The following is a 25,687-nucleotide window of genomic DNA, read 5'->3' on the forward strand; positions in this document are numbered from 1 at the left end:
TGTGGCCCCGTGGCCTAGGCCGCAGCTGTACCCCGCTCCCCTCCCCTGAGCTGGGGCTGCTTACCGAGCCGGTTGGCAGGATTCCGCTTGAACAGGGACCGCAGGAGGCTCTGGGCTTCTGTGCTCAGAAACTGGGGCATGCCTAGCTTTGCCCTGAAACGGCCCCCAGGTCTCATCAGGGCTGAGCTCCACCCCAGAGGCCCCGTCTCACCTCCCACCTCTGTCCACGCCTAGTTTCCAGATCAGTCCAGACAAGCCATCCTCAAACTCCCCTCCCAAAGACTCAGGGATTCCCCTCCCACAGGCCCCTATGGATGAAAAGGGAGCCCTAGAAAGCACAATGCTCAACCCAGAGGAGTGTCTCATTAATGGGGAATCTGAGGCAGGTGCAGGGTGTTACTCTGGTCCCCAAACTGGGGCCAGGCATGGAGGAGACCCTGAGGTGTCAGAGAGGGGCTGGAGCTTACTTCAGAATCAGTGTCATGGTCTCCTTCCGGTCCTTCCCCTGGAAGGGCAGGGAGCCCGTGAGCATCTCAAACTGCAGAGGACGAGGGTCTGTTCAGGCTCTGGTCCCATCTCCCACGCCCCCCACCTCCTCCCACCCCAGCCACTCAGCTCCATGCCTAGGAGGTCCGCCTGGATCAAGAACTGCATCCGTCCCTCCCCACTCTGTCAATCAGACCACGAGGTACAGTACTAGGGGTCCAAAGCTGGGGAGAGGCCCAGCACAGGGCTGGGGGCTGAGCCTGGAATCCTTCCAAGGAAGGAAACTACAGCTGGGTGGAGGGTGAGGCCAGCTTAGCTGTGAGAGGACAAGAGGAGAGCCTTAGAGACCATCAACCACCCCCTTACACAGATGGGGAAACTGAGGCCCAGAGCCTGGGCTGGATGCTTTACCCCTGCCTGGGCACTCACCATCAGCACCCCATAGGACCACCAGTCTGCACTGTGGGTGTGGCCCTGGCGGTTGACGACCTCGGGGGCCATGTACTCCACCGTCCCACAGAAGGAATAGGCCTTCTTCTCATGGTCAATGGCCTCCTTGCTCAAGCCGAAGTCTGTGGCAAGGAGGGCAGAAGACACATCTTCAGGACCCCCTGCCTTCCTCGCTGCCATTCCCTGCACACCTATCCCTCCTGCCCAGAGGCCTGAGGGCATCACCCCCATCACACTCAGGAGGAAGCTGAGGCCCAGGGAGGTTAGGTGACCTGCCCAAGGTTACACAGTGGGGAGATGGGATTCAAACCCAGGCCCTTCCAGGTCTGGGGCCTGGGCTTTTGACCGCTTCCAAGTGCCTGGCACAGCCTCTCAGAAAAAGCGGATCGCCTGGCACTCAGCCCAGGCCCATCAAGAGCCCATCCTGCCGTCCCCTGAAACCGGAGGGGTCAGGTGCCCTCCACTCACCAGTGAGTTTGATGTGGCCTTCCTCATCCAGAAGGATGCTGCAATGGAGAGATGGGAGTCAGGGCCCCCCAAGCTGTGGGCCCTCGGTGGGTTCAGGGGACACCATGGGGCCTGTGGGGGCCGGGTCCAGCCCAGAGAAGGTGATCCACCCAGGGCCGCTCATCTGATGAATGGGCAGGTGGAGTGGGTGTTGGTGGTGCCCTGTAGGTGTGTTGCCTACCTTCTTGCTAATTCTTGAAACAACTGTGTGAGGTAGGTACTTTCATGGCCCCATTTTAACAATGGGGAAGCTAAGGCTCAGGGAGGTTAAATAACTCCCCCGGTCATAGAGCTAGTAGGTGGTAGAGACAAGATTTGAATTCGGGTCTGCCTGACTCTAAAGCCACATCTCATTCCACCTCAGCACCTGCCCCTGGCTCCCAAGTTACCACTTGAGGATATTCAGATGTTAAGGAAAATTCTAGAAAAGGCCATATCAAGGAATGACCTTCAATGGTGGCATCTCAGATGTCACACTGGATTAGCAAAAAAAGTAGGCAACACCCAGGCACAGAGGTACCTGGCCCTTGGTAATGGCATTACTAGAGATCAGGCAGCCCCTCGGGTGCGCCGGCTGCCTCCACCACTCTGCTCCACCCACCCGTTCATGGGGCAGCCCATCAGGCTGGCTTCGTCCCCCAGCAGGCTGGCCCTGTCCTAGAAGAGGCCCCAGGGCCTGCCTCTGTACACCCTAGGGAGGCTGGGCGCGGCTGGGCCTTCACTCACTTCTCAGGCTTCAGGTCTCTGTAAATGATGCCCAGGCTGTGCAGGTGGTCCAGGCCCAAAGCCAGCTCGGCCAGGTAAAATTTCACATCCTCCTCCGTAAACATAACCTGCAACAGGCGGGAGAGGGCTTCAGCTGGGATCACTTCTTCCTCAGGAACTGGGTCACTGGGCAGTCAGCAGCTTCCCAGTCCTCCTTAGAGATTCCAGTGCCATACACCCTTCTCTGTATGAAGGGGTCTGAAGGATAAAATGACTAGCAACCAAGTCACTCATGGTAGCACTGAAATGCAAACAGCGAAAGGCTGGAAACAACCCAAGGGTCAAGCAGTAGACTAGAATAAACTCTCTCCCCCACATAATGGAGTGCTATGCAGCCATAAACTAGAACAAGGATTCCTCCATGTTCTGATATGGATCCATCTCCAAGACACACTGTTGTGAAAAAAGCAAGATACAGAACAGTATATACAGAACAGTACTTTGTATGTAAGAAAGTAGGGTCAGGAATCAGAACACACAATGAATTGGTTTGTATTTCCAAAGAAACGTGGGAAGCTTAGATAAAAACCATTAAATGTTTATCTGTGGGGGGGGTGGTAGAGGGGGCTGGAGTGAGAGGAAGACTTCTCAATGAATATTTTTCTTTTCAATCACATATTATCTATTTAAATGTTAAAATAACATTTAAAAATTTAAAAGTTTGGTTCTCTTCTAAAGTTTAAGTTGTATTAATGGTCCCTTTTTTTTTTTTTTTTTTTTTTTTTTTGCGTTACGCGGGCCTCTCACTGTTGTGGCCTCTCCCGTTGTGCTCCGGATGCGCAGGCTCAGCGGCCATGGCTCACGGGCCCAGCCGCGCTGCGGCATGTGGGATCTTCCCGGACCCGGGCACGAACCCGTGTCCCCTGCATCGGCAGGCGGACTCTCAACCACTGTGCCACTAGGGGAGCCCTAATGGTCCCATTTTTATATTTGGCTCAAATTCTTTTTTTTCCTAATATATTTATTTATTTATTTTTGGCTGCGTTGGGTCTTTGTTGCTGCGCGCAGGCTTTCTCTAAATGTGGCAAGCGGGGGCTATTCTTCGTTGCATTGCATGGGCTTATTGCGGTGGCTTCTCTTGTTGCAGAGCACGGGCTCTAGGCACACGGGCTTCAATAGTTGTGGCATGTGGGCTCAGCAGTTGTGCCTCACGGGCTCTAGAACATAGGTTCAGTAGTTGTGGCGCCCGGGCTTAGTTGCTCCACGGCACGTGGGATCTTTCCAGACCAGCGCTCGAACCCATGTCCCCTGCATTGGCAGGCGGATTCTTAACCACTGTGCCACCAGGGAAGTCCTCAAATTCTTTTATGTGAGTTCAAAATCCTTTTGGTTAACTGGACATAATGTTAAAGCATCTAGTTTTCTAGGTGGATTTGGGCTTCTCTGCATCTTTCATAGCCCTGCCCAGAGAAGCCCTGAAAGAATGGAGGTGAAAGAGGTTAGAGCCACCCTTAGCTTCCTGGAATCAGGGCAGCATCAGATCCAGAGCCTGATTCTCCTCAGACCATCTTGGGGGAACCTCTCAGAGGTTTTGCCAGGGAATGGGCTCTGTCCCAGGGTGGGTCAGGGACTGCTGGGCAGGTCTGGGGAGTCTCAGGTTGAGGTCTCACTGTCGTGCCAGCTCCGTCCTGGTGCCCTGGCAGTGGGGTGTCAGCTCACCTCTTTGGAGAGCCGTGTGAAGAGGTCCCCGCCACGCAGGAAGTCCAGAATAAGGTAGAGCTTGCCCTCGGTCTGGAAGGCTGGGGAGAGGGAAAAAGGCCATGGTGGAACCAGCTGGGCCCTGGGCCCTGCCCCTCTGATCCCAGCTCCCTTAGCCTGCTGGGTGGCAGACAGTGCAACATACAGGGAAGGCAACAGCCCACCAGCAAGGGCAAAGGCTGGCAGGTAGGGTAGGAGCTCAACTAGGGTCTGCGGTCTCACCGTAGTGCAGCTTCACCACAAACGGGTGGTTTACATCAGCCAGGATGTCTCTCTCCATCTTGGTCCGAACGCGGTCACGCACTGGTCAGAGGAAGAAGGCGGTTACCAAGGGTCTAGCCACCCAACACAGCTACCCCCAGCCCTGGCTAAGAAGGACTCTCTTTTCTACTTGTTCCTCATGTCTCTCGGCAGTGCCCAGGGCTGGCCCTTGGTACCCTGCCCATCTCTCTAGCCCTGTCTCTTGCCATGCCCCAAGGAGGCCATTCAATCCAGCCAGTCTAAGCATCCTGTTCCTTGTGTGCCCTTAGCCTCTGCCCCCGTGGCTCCCCCTGGGATGCCTTCATCAGCCCCCTCTCCATCTGGCATAAAAATCCCCAATTCCAGTCTAGGGCAGATTCTCTGGGCCTGAAATTCAGACTCATGGGTCTCAGCAGGCATCCCACAAACACTTTTTTTTTTTTTTTTTTTTTTTTTTTGCAGTACACGGGCCTCTCACTGTGTTGCGGGGCACAGGCTCCGGATGCGCAGGCTCAGCGGCCATGGCTCACAGGCCCAGCCACTCCGCGGCATGTGGGATCTTCCCGGACCGGGGCACGAACCCGTGGCCCCTGCATCGGCAGGCGGACTCTCAACCACTGCACCACCAGGGAAGCCCCCCACCCCTTTTTTTTAAGGAGTAAAAGTCCCAGGACTTCCCTGGCATTCCAGTGGTTAAGAATCCGCCTGCCAGTGCAGGGGACATGGGTTCAAGCCCTGGTCCAGGAAGATCCCACATGCCGCGGAACAACTAAGCCCGTGCGCCACAACTACTGAGCCTGTCCTCTAGAGCCCTCAAGCCACAACTACTGAGTCCACACACCGCAACTACTGAAACCTGTGCGCCTAGAGCCTGTGCTCCACAACAAGAGAAGCCACTGCAATGAGAAGCCGGTGCACCATAACGAAGAGCAGCCCCCACTCGCCACAACTAGAGAAGGCCCACGTGAGCAACAAAGACCTAACACAGCAAAAAATAAATAAATTAAAAAAAAAAAAGGCTACTCCCATGTGAGCCCACACCCTTTGAGGCTACAACCCACACTCTCCAGGGCTCCCTGGTCATAGCACCAACTGCACCGCGCTGCAGAGTCTGCTCAGCCTCTCCTGCCCCAGCCTGGGAGCCCTTCGCAGCATTCTTCTCCTCCCACCATCCCTCCCGGGGAAGGACTCCCATCCCTACCAGGCTGGCCGTGGGGCACCACAGCTGCATCACCCCACAGACAGCCCTTTGTGGCTCCATGACCCCAAGGCCAATACCTCCTATTCTCCACTGCCCCCCAGCCCAGCCGGGGCCCGCTTCACTTGGTCAGTGGCCACACTGGTTCCCAGGCTGGTCAAAGAGACACTACCCGGCCCAAAGCCCACTTCCAACCACCCTCACGCCCTCTGCAAGTCCAGGGATTCTAGACCTGGGCTCAGCTCCCTTCTCTGAGCCCATGCATCTCTGCAGCCTTGCCTTGACCCACCCTCTCCTACCCACCCAGATGCCTCCTTTCCCGGGTTCCCTCCTCTCCTCTCACGCCCTCCTCCACCCCGAGACGTCTCCCTCTGACTCTCCTAGCATTGCGAAGCAACTCTGCTGACAGCACAAGGCCCCCCGCAAACACAGTGCACTCACCCCCTGCCTCCTTCCAGGCACCTTCAGCTACAGTCAGCACTTGGCTTAAGGGGAGCGGGAAGGGGTGGGGTTAATCCCCGGAAGTCTGTTCTTCTGAATGGACCCTGTCTTTGCCATCAGCTGAGGTGGGGGATAAGGAGCGGCTGAGAATAGGCCTGTTTCTCTACCTTCAGACCAGGTACTCCTGGTGACAGAGCCATCTCCTCCATCGGACCCAAGGCCCTTGAGAGCTGGGCTGTCTCCTTCAATCTGTGCCTAGCCGGGGCTCCGCATGGGGAGGTACCCCCCACTCACCTTTCAGTGTCGCCTTCTTTAGTACCTTCATGGCATACAGGTGCCCACTGTCAGGCCGGGTGACCTTCCGCACCAGGAAGACCTGAGAGGGCAGCGGCGGGGAAAGCAGGGGGGGAGCTGGGCAGGGGGCCGAACACATCAGCTCCCACGTGCTCCAGGTCCCAGGCTGACCTCCAACTTCCCTAAGCACCAAGTTGACCTTGTGTCCCCACTGGGTACCACAGTGACCTCTCTCCTCCTCCCCTTAGACCCATCAACCCTTGCCCTCTGATCTTTTAAGCTCCAAGGTGACCCTCCCACCTGTCCTCTGACATGACCAGCGCTGCCCTTCCAGCTGTGGGCTCAGGACTCACTTTGCCAAAGGATCCCTGGCCCAGAACCTTGAGGAGCTCAAAATGGGATGGGTCGGCCTTCTCAGAGCCAGCCTTGACATGGTGCGTGATGGAGATCTCCTTGAGGACGTCCTCATCCTGATGGGGGAACAGAGCTGGTGAGCACGGTGGGCCCCATTCAGGTCCACATAGGGCATGTCCCCCCATCCAAGTCTACTCCCACCGGGTCCCAGCAGACAGGGTCCTGCAGGCCCCACCAGCCAGCTACCCTGACAGGGCCTCCCAGTTCATCAATAGCAAAAGCCAGGGAGGGTCAAACTACCAAGGTGCCAGGTCAGGTGAGCTCCTGTACCTCCTCCTGCTCCAGCCTGTTCAGGTCCAGAGGGATGCCCAGGCGCGGCCAGGTGGAGGCAAGCCCAGGCTCTGGCTGAGGCCCACGAACCTGCCCCAGGTCCTCCCTGTGTGGCTCCCCTCCCCGCTGCTGCAAAGGTTTTGGGTTTGCCACAATAGGAAGTAGGGTTTGTTCTCATACTGGGAAGGCACAACTGGGCTTTTGTTCCTGGTCAAGATGGAAGATGGGCTCTCTCTGGCTAGAAGGACAGGGCTGAGATACACAAGAGCCCAAGAGTCACCTCAGACTCCTCCACCAACCGGGTAAGTGCCAGTCTGGGGTGGGTAGGAGCTCAGGCCAGAGACTCTATGGTCCACCCTCTGAAACTTCCTTCATACAAGTCTACTAGAAAGCCCTTGCCATGTCCCAGTTGTTCTAGGACCCCTCTGCTCTCCCTCCAATCTGTCCATATGGCCCTGGAGCCCTGAAGTGCCTCCTCACTTCCCCAGAAAGCAAGTCCGGGCAGGGTCCAATCGCCCAGTAGGGACAGGCGTGGGCAAGGAGAGCCCAGAGCCAGCTGAGGCTAAACTGGCTCCCAAGGCACCTGCTCCAAGGGCCACAGTCAGGCCAGGCCCAGACATCTGGGCACACTCACCGAGTCCTGCCTGGGGCCAGAGCCAGGGCCAGGGGCAGGCAGAGAAGTCTGGCTGATCCTGGGCCGCTGCTTCCTGGGCAGCCAGGGGAGCAGGGCCCAGAGCCGCAGACGGGGCAGCTTGGAATCCCGCTCCATCTGCCTGGGCTGGGTCGAGGCACCATGGCAGGAGCAGGCAGCGACCGGGGCTGCTGCGGAGGTGGCCAGGCCCAAGGCGGATGTGCAGGGTGAAGGCGGGGGCTGGGCCCAGCCCAGGACTGCCAATCACTCAGGGCCTGTGGTTTCCCAGCTCCCTTACCACGCTCCCTTCCTCTCTCTTCCCCCTCCCCATTGCCTGAGGGCTACCCTCTGGCCCTCCTCCCCATCCTCCCTGTGGGCCTTCAAAGGGAAAGCCCCATGCCAACCCAGCTACTGAGAAGTAGATAGGTACCCAACAGGGAGAAACAGGCAACTAACACGTAGAGGCAGATAAAGAGGGACACCCAACAGGCAGAGACAGGCATCCTACAGGTGAAGACAGAGGAAGGCGGGCATCCAACAGATGGGTAGGAGAGTCCACATGCCCAACAGGCAGAGGTAGGAAGAACACACATCCAACAGGCAGAGACAGATGGGGACATGTACCCAACAAGCGGAGGCAGGAAGGGACTCATACCTAATAGGCAGAAGTGGACAGAGACTCATACCTAACACGCAGAGGCAGATGGGGACACATATCCAACAGGCAAAGATAGATGGGGACATGTACCCAACAGGCAGAGACAGATGGGGATCCAACAGGCAGAGGCAGATGGGGGCCTGCACCCAACAGGTGGAGACAGATGGGGACATGTACTCAACAGGCAGAGACAGAAGGGGACACGACCCAACAGGCGCCCAGCACGTGACATGTACCGAACAGGTGAAGACAGACAGACATGAAGTGGAGACAGAGACAGGAGCTCACCAATAGAGGCAGGTGGGCAGCAGCCAGCATCAGTGAGGCCCAAAGAGACTGACAGATACCCAGGGCACACACACAGGCAGGAAAGACACACAGACACCCCGAGAATCAGACTCTGGACTAAAGGGAAGACCTCCAGGTTCTTGCTGGTCTGCCTGGAGGCAGGAAAGCAGTGAGGGGACATCACCTGCAAACTCCCAACACTTGGGAGAGCAGTCTGGTATTTGTGGCAGACTCATCTCTGAGGAATTCCATTTCTCTGGAGTTTCCTTCCCATGCTATGGCCTGAGGGGCCCAGGATCAAGACACTGGAGACCGAGATGGATGTTTCCTAAGCGCAAACTGATGGCTTTGATCCAAATATCCCAAAGCTGTCACCCCCCACTTCAGGAACAAGAAACTGAGGCCCACAGGACAGTGACTCACCCAGGCTCAAAGTGAATAGGTCATAGAGCCAGCTCAAACCCAAGTTCTTCCCCTGGTTACTGCCTGGCCTGGGGTCAGCAGACCTCAAGTACCAGGAAAGCGTGGGCAGGTAAGTCAGCCAGAGCCACGTCCTGCCTTTCCAATCCTGCCCCCTCCCTTAGTACCAGGACAGTCTGGGGACTTCCCATTCTAGATGTTGACCCTCAGAGACACAGCCCCATCTTCAGGGGACCCTGAACAGCCACAAAAACTGCAGTCACAAAAAGCTGCAGGCTAATCAGGCCCCTGAGTGTAACCCAGTGGGTGGGACAGGCAGAAAGCCCAGCTCAGAGAGGGGCTGGGGAGGGCCAAGACCACACAGCAACCTCTACCCACCCCATTCTGAGGTCTGAATCTCCACCTGTCTGCCTCTGACTGAGAATACTCCCTGGGGACACAGGCAGTCACCCGGAAACCCCAGGGGACACAGCCACCCCCAAACCCATTCCTTGCCCAGAGTCATGACAGACCCCGCTGGAGGCAGGTCAACCCTCTGCTCACCTTTCTGGGACAGGGGAGTGAGTCTCTCTCAACTCTGGGGAAATCTGCCGGGGTCTGCATGGTAGGGCCCAAGCTGGCGGCCAGAGGGCCCAGTTACTCCCCTCACTTCTGCTTTTTCAGCTTTCCTGGCCCAGAAGGCAGGGTCCCTGACCCCCTCCTTCTCACTTCCCCCTCTGCAGGGAGGAGGGACAGAAGATGGCTTAGGCTCCCCTGCTAAGGAGGGGACAGTGCAGACCCCAAACCCAGGGCTCCAGGGTGGGCCCAGAGAGACACCCCTCATCTCCTCTGATACTAAGGAAAGGAGACTAGAACACAGCTAGAAGTTACAAGGAGATGAGGCAGTGACACAGTGGGTACCCCACACCTGCAAACATCCCCTGGAGAGAATGGGGGGCAGAAGTCACCAAGGCTACCATCTCTGACTGTCCCGGTCCAGAGCATGGGAAATCTTTCCCCCGTAGTGACCTTCCCATGGCTGGGCCCACCCAAAATGGCAGCCCACAAAGCAGGCACCACCCTGCCCTAAGAAGCCTGCCAGCCCAGGGCCCTGGGACGGGCAAGGGGGCAGAAGGCCCTAGCATGGACCTCACAGAGGCCTGAGAGGAGGAGCAGGTAGCCATGGGGCAGGGGTTGACCAGGCCCAGCCCTTTGCCACATGGCCTCACCACATCACTGACACCAGTACACCCTCAGAAACTGACACACGCAAATGCACACAGTCCGATGATCGGAAACCATTTCCACAGACATCCCCTATGTGGAAACGCTCCCACGTACACAGAACTTCCCCTTCCAGTCCCCACAGGGCCTCCAATAACTGCCTGATGACGGCCTGCTGGGTGTTGTGAAAGATGCTTCCTTAGACTGAGGCCTCTCATTGTACTCCAGCTTCTTCGGGAGCGTCTGGGGTCTGGAGGCTGGGGCAGTCCTCAGAGCCCCAAAACTCTCTGGTCCAGTGCCGGCTGGGCCCCCCCAACCCTTGCATCCCTCAGAAGCAAAGGAAGACTCTCCATGGCTAGCAGGGTACCGGAAGGGGCAACAGGAAGGAAACTGTCTCGGAACTGCCTTCACTGAAGGGAATGTGCAGGGCCTGTGAGGCCACTGGTGACAGGAGTAGGGAGGACAGCACCAGACCCCACCCCCTGGTCCCTGCCCCATTCCCCCTAGAGATACTTCCTCTTATTTACTTCCTCCCGCAAGGCAGCTGGAGAGAAGCCCAGACCCCCCCCAACCTGATCCCTGGCCCGTAGGGTCCCCACACTGGGCCTCCCTCCAGCAGCTGCAGCCCAAGCCCACCTGCTAATCTCTGGCCCTAATGGACACCAACAGCCCCTCCTCCAGCTGGCATCATCTGCAGGGCCTCCCAGGACTGCCCCCTCTGGTGGGACAGATGTCCCCAGACGCCTCTCCCAGCATGCCTCTGGGCAGGTGAGGAGGGATCTACATTCCCCAGGCATCCTTGATAGGGGAGCTGGCTTTGGGCCCGAGGCCAGGACTGGCATGGAATGACAATGAGAATTGTGCCTATTAATTGAACATTTATTGCATGAAGTCATTCTTTCCCTCAACTTTTGTTGGTGTGGATTCTGCCAGGCCCTGTGTCCTAGCTCCAAGGGAAGTACTGATCCCATTTCAGAGAGGAGAAAACTAGACTCAGATAGAAAGTGACTTGCCCAAGGCCACATGGCCAGAAAGGGGGAGAGCTCGGGGCAAAAACAACCTGTTTGCTTCCAAAGCCTACACTCTAAGCATTTCATTATCACCTTCCTTGCAAGGCCTGCCAGCCTGCCTCCCCTCTGGAAATCACTCACAGCTACTGGCCCGCTGCTCTGTCCTCAGGCCAGGAACCAGACACTAGGAGGCGCACATGTGAAGGCAGACTTGCCCCCCAAATAAATACACAGTAACAAAACACAACTATCCTGGGACAGAATGCAGTCAAGGTGCTGTAGGTGCCCAGAGGCTCTAACTATCTGCCTGGGGTGAGGTCCAGGAAGACAGGGCAGTCCAGCTGGACCCTGAAGATGAACAGGAGTTGGCCAGGCAGAAAGGAGGAAAAATTTAGACACTCCGTGTAGGAAGAGACCAGTGTGGAAAAGAGGCTTGAGGCCAGGAGTACAGCGTGGGAAGTTAAGAACCGTCTACTCACTAGCTGAGTGTTCCCAGGCAAATCTCTTTCCCTGTCTGAGCCTCAGTTTCTTCTTCTATAAAACAGAGGTCAAAACTAGATTGTTCCACCCTCAAAAGGTTGTTTCTAGAAGCAAAATGGGCCACAGAAACAAAGGGACGTGGTAAACAGAACTCCCTGGATTACACGGGCACTCTTACTGCCGCAGGGTCTCCTCTGGGCAGGCGGATAGGACAGAGCCCAGCAGGTCTCAGGTGCTGGGAAGCTGGGCTATAGCCTGCCTGGCCAGTCCCAGGGAAGGTCCCCCCAACACCTGAAGCTCCCGAGGCTCCCCGAAGTCCACAGTCACATCCTGCCTGAGCTCCAGCCAGGGGGAGCATGAGGGATCCGGGAGGGATCAGGGTTTCATAAACAGGAAGAGAGGAGGGGAGGGGGGAGACGCTCAGCTCTCAAAATAGACCTGCAGGAGCTTCAAAGGGGTCCAGCTCCGGAGATAGCCGGGGGAGGGGGCCGGGGGCACCCAGTCCACCCCCAGGAAGGGAGGGAGGGTGAATGGAGCCCCAGCATGCCTGAGGGCACCAGGTGCACTCCAGGAGCTCTCACCCTAGACTGCAGTCCTCACTATGGCTGCTAAAACCCCAATCTCCCCTCTGCCTGAAATGGATAAAATAAACAAGCATTAAACACCAATATTATGCCTCAAACCGTGTTGGATTCTTCACTTTATACACATCACATTCCCTCCTCTGGGTGGCCCTGAGGGGTGGACTCTATTCTTTTACAGAAAAGACATCTGAGCCTCAGAGGGGCAAATCACTTGCCCAAGGTTACACAGCAAACAAGAAAGAGGGGCAGGATTCTGAACTCAGAGCGCCTGCCTCCCAAGTCCCCCTCCAAGTCAGGCCTCTCCTCCACCTGGAAGGCCCACTTCTCTTTCCAGCTGCCCAAATCCTGCCTTTTGAGGCCCAGCCAAATGCCAGCTCTGCAGGGAAGGTGACCTGGTGTCCCATGGCCCACCCCAACTCTTCCTCTTCTGCCACACACAGCAGTGACTGTCCTGCTGGTCCACGCTCAGCTCTGAGTTCAGATGCCACTGGCTGGGTTCCCCGGGATGCGCTCATCTCATCATGCCCCCAAGAGACATGTAGGAAGGTGGTATATTTCACTGCCCACTATGAGGCCTGGCGCAGAATGGAGGTCTTAGGTGCCCACAGCCTGTTCTTCCCCATCACAGCGCCCTCCACACAGCTTTCCTGTTACCACTGTTCCCCCAACACTGGGAACTCCCTGAGGGTGGGTGTTGAATTCATTTTGGGGTCCCCAGTGCTACAGCAGGGTGCACTGAAAGTCTGATGTTGCAAAAAATAAACCAGCTTGCTGCCAGCTTGTTCCACTAAACAAAGGGATGAGGTCCTGACCACAGGCTGAGCGCTCCCTGGTGTGCTGAGCCCAGAAGTGGGCACTGGGGATGCTAGGAGGTTCTGGAGCAATGGAGAAGGTGAATGAGCAGGTGCCGAGGAATGATGGAACTTGGGGTCACGGGGACCCAATGCTCCTCCTCTTCAGCACTCAGTATGTTTCCTGGGCTGGGAGGAGGGTGGGTTCTCTGGTCAAGCAAGACCTGACCCTATTGCCCACCAGGTATTTGACCTTGGGCCTCAATTTTCTCATCTGTAAAATGGGGAGAGTTAACCTCCAAGAGTGTCATGAGAACCAAATGCAAAGCTCCTGATATGGCACTTTCTCTCCCTCAACGTGGCATTCGAGGTTCTCCCTGACCCATCACGTCCAGCCACATCTCCCTTCCCACCCCAGGATCTGCTCTAGAGCAAGAAGGAGTCACAGGCTTGGGATCAAATGTAGGTTGCCCGCCTGGGTAAGTTCCTGCCCTTTCCCAACCAGCCTCTCTAGCACTGAGGTGAGAAGCTGCACTCACCACCAGCTCCCTCAAAGCTGCAAGCACTTCTGCAACTCCCAGAACCATAGCCCCAAGATCTGAACATTCTGGGTCTTCACTGGAGACCTACAGCCCCTTCATTCTGTTACTAGGCAACCAGGGGCAGCTCCTTTGTGGGAAGAGATTCTCCAGACATGGGGCTGAGATAAGCTAAGGGGCCCAGTCCACACCACTTGGACTGCTTTTTGTGGTCCAAGGTTGCCATAGTACCAAAAAAAGGAAGGGGTGGGAGCCGACTTCTGTCAGCCTGCCCTACCCCAGGTAGCTCAGCTCCCTTATCTTAGGAGGCTGAGTCAAGGCAAACATCAGGACCAGCTCTGGGTCTATCTCAAAGGTCAAGCTCATGGTCTGGTGCCCAGGCAGACCCAGGCCAGGAGGGTGTGGCCACAAACAGGCAGTGGAGCTGAGCAATACAGCAGGGCGTTCACGCTGCTGCTGCTGAAGTCACTGTGTGGCAGGCAGTTGCTACCTCATTTGTCCTTCATGTCACTCCTGAGAAGTAGGTTACTATTATTCCCAATTTACAGCTGAGGAAACTTTTGAGAAGCTTCTGGTCAAATGGTGACGGTGGAGCCAGGACTCGAACTCAGGTTGGCTCTACTGCCAGAACCCATACTTTGTCCTGCCTGGCGGCTTCCAAAGCCCCTCCACAGCCAGCAGCTCTGTGACCTCACAGCTCCTCGAGAATTGGAGGAGCTCAACATGGAGATGAGAAAGCCCAGGCCCAGAGGAAACAAACGACCCACCTAAGGTCACACAACTGTCACCCAGCCCTGGCACTTCTGTCAACACACAAAACCAGCAACAGGAGCTAAGGGGCTGAAGGGAGGAACCCAGGGGAAGCAGAGAGAGCAGAGGAGAGGGAGCCAGCCTGGGGCTGGGAGGTGGGATCCCTGAGAAATGGCCTGTGTGCCACATGCCAGGCACTGGGCCCTGGTTAGATTTGAGGCCACCAGGTTCCCTCCAGCGCCAGATGCCCAGATGATTCCAGGCCCACGTCAGGCCCAGCAGACCTGAGCCTCTCTCAGCACCCCTTCACCCTCTCAATAAGTTGGCCAAGCTGCCACGAGTAAATAAACGGAGGAAGTGTCCTGGTCTGGGTGATGGGTAACCAGAGTTCTAGCCTGGATTCTGACCCTGTCTGGGCCACAGTCCCCTCACCTGAGAAATAGGAAGGTTGGAGCAAGTAATCCTGACACACAGGGCTGCCTCGAGGATTAGGTGGGACCAGAGAAAGAAGGCTGAGCTGGGCCAAAGGGCCTCACGCCCAGGGGGTCGAGGGCAGGCCTCCCTCCTCTTCTACTCCATGCAAACGGTCCCCCCGCCCCTGACAGTCCCTAGCTCTGGTGCTAGCCCTGGTCCTTACCTTGGACGGCTGAAGTCCAGCTTCTTCCCCTGAGGCTTGTCCATTCTGGAAAAGAGAAGGGAGATGAGGGAACACTGTCAAAACTTACCAGAGTGGCACAAAGCAAAGATAGACCCCATGGGGCACCCCCGCCCTTGGATGCTCCCGGTAGCTAGGGGGCCGTGGAGGTGAGGGCGGCAGTTCCGGCCATGTCCTCTCTACCTCCACTCTCACAGGGAGGGCACAGGCATCAAGGCTCCTGCAACAGCCCCTCACAACTCAGCAGACCATTTCCCGGCATCTCTCCCTCAGGCTCTCTGCTTGGCAAATACCTCATCTTTGAAGGCTCAGCTCAAATGTCACCTTCTCCCAGTGAGAAGAAAAGGACTCCCAGCTCTGCCACAGACAAATTGTGCATGCCAACTAACCGACTCAAGAGGCCTCAGTTTCCTGATCTGTAGCAGGAGGGTATTTATATCACCTCCCAGGGTTGATGCAAGGGCTGAAGGAAACAAAGTCTGGAAGAGGGTCCAGCCCAGTGATGGTGGCTACCCTGGCCCTGCCTGCTCTGGGACCCCTCCCTATCCTTGCAGAATCACTGCTGCTCCGCTACGGTCCTGCAATCCTTCATCTTACCACTTATCACAATGCAGGGACTATTAACACACGGGCCTGCCCCTCCTAAGAAACGGGGAGCCCTGGGAGGGCAGAGATTAGGGCTTGGTGCTAACAGCTTTTCTCTTCCGAGCCCCTGCCACATGGCCGGCACTGGGCTCAGTGCCTCACACCTGTGGCACCATTAAACCCTCCTGACCTGGGAGGCAGGCCCTGGTCCCGCTTGGCAAAGGAAGAAACTGAGGCACAGAGGGGCCTAGTGATGGCGCATAAAGTTACACCGCTGGTAAGTGGGGATTCAAAATCCGGTCTCTGACACCAGGGGGTGCTCAAAAGAGGACTGAGGAAAAGCAGCCCACTGCCCAGCGAGGGGAACTACCTGCAGAGAGGCAGGCACTGGAGCCCGCCCCTGGGCAGTCCTCCAGCCCCCAGACCTCACCCTCAGGTGGGTGCTACTCACCCTGGGGTACACCATCCCTTTCCTGTGTGATATGAGGTGAGTAACCTACCCCATCTGGGCCTTGGGAAGCTGAAAGAAGCTGTCCCCACCCCTCCTGCACAGCAAGAGTGTGGAGAGGCCAGGAAGACCCAGGACTTTGGAGCCAGGGGCTGGGTCCACAGGGCAGCTGCGGCTTTGCTCAGCAGCAGCAGGCATAGCTGTGCTCTGCCCATTACATAATCTCCCTGCCCCTGGAGCAGCCCTCCCCTTGTCGCTCCCAGGACATCCTGCCCCAAGCCCCTTTAATGCCCCTAATCCTCCCCAGGGGCCAGTGTTCTACAGGCCCCACCACGCACGCATACACATACCTGTCATCTCTCAGAAGCCTGGGGAGAAGGACCAGGTCGACCAGGGCTGGGGGGAGGGGGAGGCACGGTGCATTTGTAGATGGAGTTCCACTTCACCCAGCATTCTAGACTCTTGACATAATTCCCCCAGACGGTAACAACGGCCTATACGCCAGCCTCCCCCATTCCAAATCCTCACCCTTCCTAAAACTCAACTGTAATCGTTACACTTGAGTGATCGGCTCCCTTGGTTACTCCCTCACTCCTTATTGAGAACCTTCTACGTACCAGGCCCCAACCCTTCCATGGCTTCCCACTGCCTGCAGGATAAAGTCCCAGCTCCTTGGCAAGGCATTCAAAGCCGTCATCACCAACTGCCCAACACAGGTGATTAATGTGGGTTCTGGAACCTGACCTTGTGGGTTCAAATTCTGGCTTCTACCACCTGCATGACCCTGAGGTTACTTCATTTCTCAAGGCTTCAGTTTCCTCATCTGTGAAATGGGGATAAAAGTAATGTACCTCATTGGGTGGCTGTAAGAAGCAAGCAAAATGGTGTCTGTAAAATACATATACCTGGCACGTAACTGGTCCACGAACAATCCCCATTATTGCTATCAGGCCCTATTATGGAGCTAAACTGAACAACCTGAGACCCTGAACAGACCAGCTTGTTTCACATCCCCTCGCATTTGCACGGTGGCTCCTCCTACCAAGAAAACCTTTCCTGCCTGGTCACTTTGGCAAACCCCTGGTCTTCTTTCAGGACTCAGTTCTAATGTCATCTCCTCTGCCCACACAGTCTCAAGTCCTTTCCTCCCTCCTCTGGGCCTCACAGCACCGAGCAAACTGCAGATTAACTCAGGGAGAAGCCATGACTTGCCCAGCATCAACTCCTTGGCACCCAGATCAGGGTCCAGCATGTAGCCTGTCAAATGAAAGCTCAACCCAGCAAAGAGAGCAAGGAGGCCAGAGCAAGTTTTTTTTTGTTTTTTGTTTTTGTCACGCCATGCGGCATGCGGTATATCAGTTCCCCAACCAGGGATCAAACCCATGCCCCCGGCAGTGGAAGTGCAGAGTCCTAACCACTGAACCACCAGGGAATTCCCCAGAGAAAGTTCTATTACTCCCATTTTTCAGACAAGGTTCAGAGAGTTGAGGGACTTACCTGTGGTCCCTAAGACATGGGGCCATGACCCAGAGTCATGTGGCTGCAAGCCTGAATCCCTGATGAGGGAGGGGAGGAGGTGGTGGGTGTACCCAGAGGTGTGCGCTTACAGAGCAGTATCTTGGAGGATTCAGGGGGCTCCACAGGCCTTATTTGGTTGCCTCCAATCCAGGGGTCTCTGGCTTGGATGCCATCCTCATGGAACCCCATGCCTGTAAGAACTGTTGCACAAGGTCTCTAGAGGGGAATGGGCAGCCCTGGAGAAAGGACTGCAAGTGCAAAGAGGACCACAGGTGAGCCTCCCCCCTTAGAGCCAGGGTCCTGGGAAGACAGGGCTCATTTGCCCCTCTGGCCTGACTGCTGCACAGATGGTGGAAAGAACACAGGTCTGCAGCCACAAAGACACAGCCACTAACGCTAGCTCTGCCGGCCTCTCACTCTGACCTTGTGTCTGTCACATGACTTCTCTGAGCCTCGGTTTCCTCATCTGTACTACGAGGGCAGGTCCATCTTGTTCACAGCTGTACCCTGCTGCTTGGATTAGTACTTGTCACATGATAAGTGCTCAATAAATACTTGCTGAATGAATGAATGAATGAACGAAAGAGGACAATGATACTGACCTTGCAGAATACTGAATGAAAGACCTTGTCTAAAAAGTCTGGTACAGGAAAGGCCTTTTGGTCTCTTGGAGGATGGAGACCCCCTCTACTCCCTCTTCCTCAGAGAGCACTACTCACGGGGACAGCTGCGGAGGGCCTCCAGACCACTGTGCCCCCTCCCCAGAGGTCAGAGATGGGTTTCACCAAGCATCCTTCCTTCCCACCCAACCAGCTCTGTCTCGGGAAGAGGGGCCAGGGCAGCGTCTGGAGAGGCCGGGCAGCAGATGGACAAAGACAGCACGTGCCCCACAGGCAGGAAGCAGCCCCAGGAGTTGGGTTCAGAGCCCAGCACTGGCAGCCCTGCGCACTGCTGGAAGCTGGGGGCCAGGTGCCAGGGCCGGCTGGTACCACCAGCCCTCAGCAAAGGCTGGACAGGAAAGCCTGCCAACATCCGGAGCCTCTCCTGGAGCACCTTCCACCTGGGCCAGTTTGATCCCAGCTCTTCCCTGTCCTTAAGCCTCCCCCAACTAGGCTGGAGACAACAAGAGATCTGGGTTCCAATTCGGACTCTGACATTAATTCACAGGCCAGTTCTCCTCTCTGAGTTCAGCTGTTCCATATGAAAATGGGGGTAATAATCCCTACCTTGAGAAGTTGTTTTGAGAGTTGTTTTATTTTAATAAGGTAACAGCGGTGAAGTGGGGTGGGTGGCACATAATGAAGCTCTGTACACAGCGAGGCTGGGCCTGGGGTCAAGGTTACTGCTTTCAGCAAGGCCAGGGAAGGCCCAGGCAGAATCGTCAACCACACTTCCAATGGGTTTACTCCACCTGGGCCACACCCCAGACAAGGCCCTGCCTCCCAGCAGCCCATTTTCAGCAGCGTCATGGGGAGGGCAGGGCAGTCCAGATCCCAGGCCTCTGCCAAACGCCCCCACCAGCCCCTCTGCCTGCCTCCTTCCTGGCCAGGAACCAGCGGCAGCGCCTGTACCTGCAGGTCAGGCTGCCGTATCACTTACATGTCACCTGGGCTAAGAACAGCGAGGCCCTGTTCTCCAGTGAAAACAGCCCAACCCGCGCCCTGGCTGCCCCATGGCTCCTGTTACCCAAACAATAACACCCAGTCGCCTGGCACCTCCATGGAGTGGGGAGGAAGAAAATGGGCAGTGGTGCTCGGGACTCTGTACCCTCTCAGGCCCAGAAAGCAGAGGCCAGAACCCAGCCCTGGCCACTGGAGAAACAGAGGCCCAGAGAGGCTAAAGACTGATTGGGGGTCACACAGTGTTTCCAAGGTGAAGCTCCTAGAGAAATCACAGCCCTCCTAATCCTAGGAAATAAGCCAGTCTCTTCCTCTCAGAGTTCAGCTGCAGCAGTACTAAAACTGAGTTGAGTTTCCTGTTTAAACCTGGCCCCTGCCCCAGGATTCCCCAAAGAGTAACAGGAAGTAGTGCCCTGGACTGGGAATTGAGCTCCTGGGTGTCTTTCTTCCCTACTAGTATAACCCATGGTAAGTCCTCAGATTAAGTCTCTCTCTGGCCCCTCCCAGTCCGCCTTCCTCTAGGGAGGCCTAGGTCTCAACAGATGCCCAGGCAAAGGAATCCACCTTTGAGCACCTCCCCAACCCCCTGTGCCCCAGTCCTTGGGGGGTGGGCTGCGGTGGACAGGGGCTGCAGAGGGCACCTCAGAGGGTGAGTCAGCGAGAGAACTTCTGAACTGAGCAGGGCCCGTAAAAACCCCATGGTAGGGATCCCAAAGCAATTTACTCCAAATTGCGCCTTCAGGTTGGCTACCTAATCCTGCCATGCGCCCACCCTCCAATAGCCAGTGTCAGCCATGACCATCCCTTTAAAGGGGCAGCACACCCTGGGTTCTGGGGACCAGGGATCCTCACTCTGATCTCAACCTGTGGCCCTGAGAGGCAGGGCACTTGGTGGTTGCCCAGTTACGAGAGGGCAGAGGAGGGGATCTAAGCAGGGGCTCCGAGCCCAAGCCAGAAGAAAATCACCTTGGCTCCCAGCCTCACTGAGGTTTCCATACCCTCCCTGCATATCCCCACATCCCCTCTGGAAAGGCAGTATCACCTACCTCCTTCCCAGAATGAGGCTGAGGGAAAAGGTTTTTTTCTCCATCTGCTGGCAGATGGACTTGACCTTGACCCTGGGGGTCAAAGGGCACAGGAAGAGCTGGCCTTCTGCAAGCTTAGGGCCTAGCACCATAGAATCCTCAGAGGGCAGGAGGTGCTTCTGGGAGAGGCTAGGCAGGCAGAGGCCAAACTCCCCAGGGGCCCAGTCCTTCCTACGGGAGGGGGCAGGAACCAACGTCCTCCTCATCTCCAGGAATAATTTTCACAACGTCTAAGGGCTTTTCCCTATTCTCTTCTCCCCAGCCTGAAGCAGGTGACACAGGTGTCCTCTGACCCTAGGCTGGGGCAAAGGAAACCAAGAGTTTCAGCCCCAGACGGGCGGTGTCACCCCAAATTCCACAACTGCTAGGGTCAAGAGGGACAATCCTTCTAGGGTCAGCAGCCGAGAAGCGGGAGCTCTTGGGGTAGGGCGCTGGGAGACATCAAGGAGAAGTGGGGGTTCCCATGATCCTTGTCTCTTGTAGAATCCGAGACATCTGACACCCCGGCCCTGGGCGTCTGCCCTAACGAAGGAAACTCCGACAGCTCCCGGTACAGGTCCTAGGCGTGTGGGCTGAGGCGGGGGTCAGATCTCAGCGCACCACGGGAACCCCTCTCCGGGCTAAGGGGTTTCTCGGCGCTGTGGCGGAACTGTCCCTCGCGCACACACACCCGGGGCAGAAGGGGGTGGAGCCGGAGAGGGGGCAAGAGATCGGAGGGCACTCGCGTCCGCGCGGGCGCCCGCCAGGCTACAGAGGCGCCGCGGGCCGCCCCGCCCCTGTGGGGACTCGGGCTCGCCGGCCGCCAGCGCCCGTCCCCCGCCCAGCTCACTCACCTCCGGGTCCAGCGGCACCAGCTCCATGAGCGGCCAGGGCTCCTTGAGCTGGGCGAGCGGCATCGCGCCGCCGCTGGGCGGCCCGCGCTCCACCGGCGGCCCGGGCCGCCTCGCCTCCCAGGTCCCGAGGTCCCCGGCTCCGCGCCCCCGCGCCCCCTCGTCCCCGCGCCCCCTAACCCCCTAGCCCCCGCCGAGACCCTCTCGCTCTGGCTGGGCCGTCCGCGCCGCCGCCGCCGCGGCACTCGCACTTCGGCTCTCTCCGTCACCCGGCGCCGCCGCGCCCATTGGCTACCTGCGCGAGGGGCGGGGCCAACGAAGCCCCGCCCCGGCCCCCGCGGCGCGGCATTCCCAGCATGGACCCCCAGCCCCCGCCGCGAAGAGAGTGCGGGCCCCGCCTTCACCGCGAGCCCTGGGCCCGCGCTCTGCTCAGCCCAGAAGAGGCCCTCCTGGCTCCTCCCTCCCAAACCTGGTCCCCTGAGGGGACCACGCCAGGGCTACCCATCTCCCCCACTCACCTCGTTTGGAATAGCTCCCCAGATGTTCCTTCTCCCCCCCAGCGGGGGCTGTTTCCCCCTGCCACACACACACACACACACACACACACACACACACACACACACACACACACACACACACACACACACACACACACACACACACACACACACACACACACACACACACACACACACACACACACACACACACACACACACACACACACACTCCTGGGTCAGGCCCAGGCAAAGGCTAGAAAGGAGCCTGGGCCCTACTCCCCCCATTACAAGGCACTAGGACCCCCCAACCCCGCCCCGGAAGGCGACACTGGGACCTCTCCTGCGCCCCGGCTCCAGGTAGGATACAAGTCTTTCGCCACCATCAGGACCCACAGTGCCTCCAAAGTGATGTCTTAATACGCATGTTTTTCTCTTTTCAAGCCGTCTCCCCGGAATCTCTCCCAACTGCTGGCCCAGCTCTGGGCTCATTTGGGCTTGTGCCCCCTCTGAGGAGAGCAGGGACCAGGTTCCCAGGATTGACCGACACTTGGGCTGCACTTGGAGTGCAGGGAGGCCAGGGAGAGAGATTTCCCCTGGAGAGATTCAGCCTCCGTCTAAAGAGGTGTTAGGGGTTCAGGTGTGATGAGATTTATTCACACGTTGGGGAGTGGAGAGATGGGCTTGCAGGTTTCATGGGTGGGGAAGAATGTCCATTTGCAAAGCTGTTCTAAAGCAGGGTTGTTTATCAGAAGCCTTCTTCCAGTCAGGCTTCACCAATGTATGATCTCCTTGGATCCTCACCACCACCTAGTTTACACATCATAAAACAGCCTCAAAAAGATGAGGTGACTTACCCAAGGTTACACAGCAGATGGGGAACAGATTAGGACTTTAAAAAATCAAAGTCAGTGAGGATTTCTCCTAAATCCAGATGCTCCTTATTCCATCACTTTCCAAGGGTAGCACCTCAGCTGTTAAAGTGAATTGAGTTTTGAGTGGAAAAGACTTTGGAACCGAACAAATCTGGATTTGAACCCTAGCTCTGCCACCTCCTTAACATTGGAAAACTCATTTCATGTCTCTAAACCTGTTTCCTTATCTGTGAAAGGGGAATTATTAATATAATTCCAATCTTTCAGGTATATCCTGAGGACTAGATTTAATTCAATAAATATTTATGGCTAAATATTACAAGCCAGGCCCTCTTCTTGAGCATGCATTATAAACCAGCCCTGCTCCTCGTTCCTGTGGATATAGCAATAAACAAAAGAAAGTCCCTGTTCTCATGCAGTTTACATTCGGTCTGGTGTGATTAGATAAATTATTAGAGCTAACATTGACATAGCACTTACTATGGACCAGCCACTGTTCTAAGCACTTTACCTGTAAACTCATTTAATCCTCACAACAGCCTTATGAGGTAGGTGCTGTTATCATCTCCAGTGTATAGATGAGGAAACCAAGGACAGAGAAGTTAAGCGTTTCATTTTCTGGGTCCCTCCAAGGTCACACAGCTGGAAAATGGCAGAGCTGAAAGACAACCCTGGTAGTCTAGGCCCAGTGTTCATTCCTTTTTTTTTGGCCTCATTGGGTCTTCACTGCTGCGCACAGGCTTTCTCTAGTTGTGGCGAGTGGGAGCTGCTCTTCATTGCGGTGCGCCGGCTTCTCATTGCGGTGGCTTCTCTTGTGGAGCACAGGCTCTAGGTGTGCAGGCTTCAGTACTTGCAGCACACGGGCTCAGTAGTTGTGGTGCACGGGCTCTAGAGCGCAGGTTCAGTAGTTTTACGCGTGGGCTTAGTTGCTCCGCGGCATGTGGTTGCTCCATGGCATGTGAGATCTTCCCAGGCCAGGGATCGAACCTGTGTCCCCTGCACTGGCAGGTGGATTCTTAACCAGTGCACCACCAGGGAAGTCCCTAGAGTTCATTCTTTTGTTCACTCACTCTATTACCTCCTTAATGAGGGCTAAACTGGAGGCAACCTGGGCCAAAGTTGGCAGCTGTTATTGACATCAGTGTTAGTATCAGTTGCCTGGAGCCAGTTTCCGATGCCCCAACCCCTGCTGCTCAGGGCTAGTGTTGTAATGTTTAGACTAAAAATTAGACGAAAAAATGGTTGTTGTTTATCTGAATTCAAATTTAACTGGGTGTCCTGTTGATTTGCTAAGTCTAGTCATCCTACTCAGGGCTCAGAACAGATTGCACACAGGTGCCAAATATCTGGCTGCAAGCCGGTTTAAGTTAAACTTGGGAAGAGACATTGAGATCTAGAGAATGAGGGCAAAGGACTGCTGGGCGAGGAAAATGAGGTGGATGGATGGGAGGGGCATGGGTGAGGGGAAAACTGGAGTGATTCTACCTTCAATCTGCCCCCTTCCTGGGGCTCCTGGTCTCTTTCTTCCCCTTCTTACAGGAAAGGATTCCATATCAAGTGCATCATCTCAATTTAAGGACCCAGTAGTGACTGTGCTTTCCTATGAATGTTTCACTTCCTGTGTCCTCTCTCCCAAGAGTACTGGGTTATGAGTGGGTTATGCTGGGAAAGGGGGGTGCCCAGAGGACACCTGGGCCCTGCCTGGGAGCTTGGGCAGGTCAGCTTGCCCATCGCTGTTGAAGGGATGTTGCAGTCACTCAGCAGAGAGCTGTAGAGACCAATCCATGGCCTACAGTGTGCTGATCCTGCTGCAGCCTCAGCTCACAGTTTCCTCTGTTTCTCTCTAGGCTGCAGCCACACTGACTTTCCTTTAGTTCTACTGCCCCAGGGCCTTGCTCCTTGTTCTTGAAACTGTCTGTCTTCCTCAAGCCAGTTTATCTCCACAATCACTTCCTCCAGGACATCTTCCCTTACCTGCCTGTTATATACACTCATGGCAATGGATACTTCTCCTTAGTGCTCCTCAAGGTGTACTTTTACATTTGTTTTTGTGATTACCTGATTAACATCTAGCTCTCCAATTAGACAGGAAGCTGTGAGAGGGCAGTAATCGGGTCTTCTTGGTTCTTCATTGTCTTCCTGGCACCTGACACACTGCCTGGCACATAGATGCTCAAAGAGGCTAAGTGATATGTACAACATCATCTAGCTACAGTAAATCTAGTACAGTAAATCTAGGACTCGGACCCAGGCAACCTATCCTCATGCTCTGAAATGCTACACTCTGAGTCATGGATAAATGATAGCTATTATTATTATTCATAATGGGGTGAAAACAGGCTGTTCTGGGCAGTCACTTGTGGTGTTTGTTAAGTGAATGACTCATAAGTGTGAAAGGGCTCTGCTGGACACAGTGAGGTTCTTATTCTGTACCTTGTGGAAGAGGTTATTCTGGCATGAAGCAGGGGGCTGAGCTGACAGGCTGAGCGCTGGGTTTTGGGTCCTTCTACCGCAGCCTGGGCATGTGCTTGCTATAATGTTCAAGAGCACGGGCTCTGGATGGGCCCTGCCCCACAGGAAGAGAGTCTGTCATCTTGGCCATTCAGTAGAGGAGGGTCTTGGCACATGTGTCTCCTGGCAGCAGGTGGAACAGCATAAGGGGAACAATCATAATGGTAGCTCCCTTTAACAAGTGATTACAAAATGCTAGAACTTGGCTCAGCATTTAAATAGTAATCATCATCAACTATGACAGCTGATTGAGAGAGAACTATGTGACCTGCCTGGCACTGTGAGTGTTTTAGAGGCAAGAGCTCATCCAGTCACCCCAACAACACCATGAGACAGAAATTATTGTCCCCATTTTCCAGATGAGAAAACTGAGGCTTAGGAGTGATGAGATTGCCCATGGCCCAACAGCTAGTAAGCATTACAGCTAAGTTGGGAACCCAATTCTCTCAGACTCAAAATCCAGTGCTCTTATTCACTTCACTACACTGTCAGCCCAGAAGGGGCTTCACGGGTACTCAGTATGCAGAGGTGGGTAGTGGTGAACAAGTAAGGGGGTGGATTCTCTTATCTGCCCCATCCAGGTCTGAGGGATGGAGGTGCTTGAAACCCTCCTGTAGCTCCCCCATCACACTTCAAACAAAATCCAAGGACTTTGCTGGGCCTGCAAAGTCCCACAGGACCTGGCCCCCTCCTCCCCCTGCCCCCTCCTCTCCTACCACTCACTCACTCACTGCCCCCCTGCCACCAGTCTTGCTGCCTGCTCACTGACATACCACACACACTCCCACCTCAGGCTTTGCTCCTGCTGTGCCCTCCACCTGGAACGTTTCTTCCTTCAGCTCTCAGAGTTCACTCCCTCACTTCATTCGCACCTCTGCTCAAATGTCACCTCTTCAGAGAGGACTGACCCTATCTAAGATAGCTCCCCATCGATGGTATCATCTTAT

General features: G+C 55.8%; 1 protein-coding gene across 6 annotated transcripts in view; it reads right to left on the reverse strand.

Annotated features, from left to right (window-relative positions):
• Positions 1 to 20,990, reverse strand: part of RPS6KA1 (ribosomal protein S6 kinase A1) — a gene marked incomplete at its 5' end in the record, with an annotated part of 36,157 nt that extends 15,167 nt beyond the window's left edge. Inside the window, 12 exons of one of the 6 annotated variants that reach the window (XM_081255730.1) lie at positions 65 to 153; positions 468 to 538; positions 916 to 1,058; positions 1,405 to 1,442; positions 2,170 to 2,276; positions 3,868 to 3,947; positions 4,129 to 4,209; positions 6,080 to 6,161; positions 6,433 to 6,549; positions 14,755 to 14,799; positions 16,156 to 16,201; positions 20,861 to 20,925. In XM_081255730.1, the coding sequence (XP_081111856.1) occupies positions 65 to 153; positions 468 to 538; positions 916 to 1,058; positions 1,405 to 1,442; positions 2,170 to 2,276; positions 3,868 to 3,947; positions 4,129 to 4,209; positions 6,080 to 6,110 (640 nt within the window). Of the gene's footprint in view, positions 1 to 64; positions 154 to 467; positions 539 to 915; positions 1,059 to 1,404; positions 1,443 to 2,169; positions 2,277 to 3,867; positions 3,948 to 4,128; positions 4,210 to 6,079; positions 6,162 to 6,432; positions 6,550 to 7,397; positions 7,533 to 9,303; positions 9,364 to 14,754; positions 14,800 to 16,155; positions 16,202 to 16,422; positions 18,738 to 20,860 lie in introns of those variants that run through there. The other 5 variants (XM_081255732.1, XM_081255731.1, XM_081255728.1 and 2 more) reach the window with 5 other exon arrangements.
• Between the last annotated feature and the right edge of the window lie 4,697 nt (positions 20,991 to 25,687).

The sequence above is a fragment of the Mesoplodon bidens genome (assembly GCF_964165515.1).
Source record: "Mesoplodon bidens genome assembly, chromosome: 2".
Lineage (NCBI taxonomy): Eukaryota > Metazoa > Chordata > Mammalia > Artiodactyla > Ziphiidae > Mesoplodon > Mesoplodon bidens.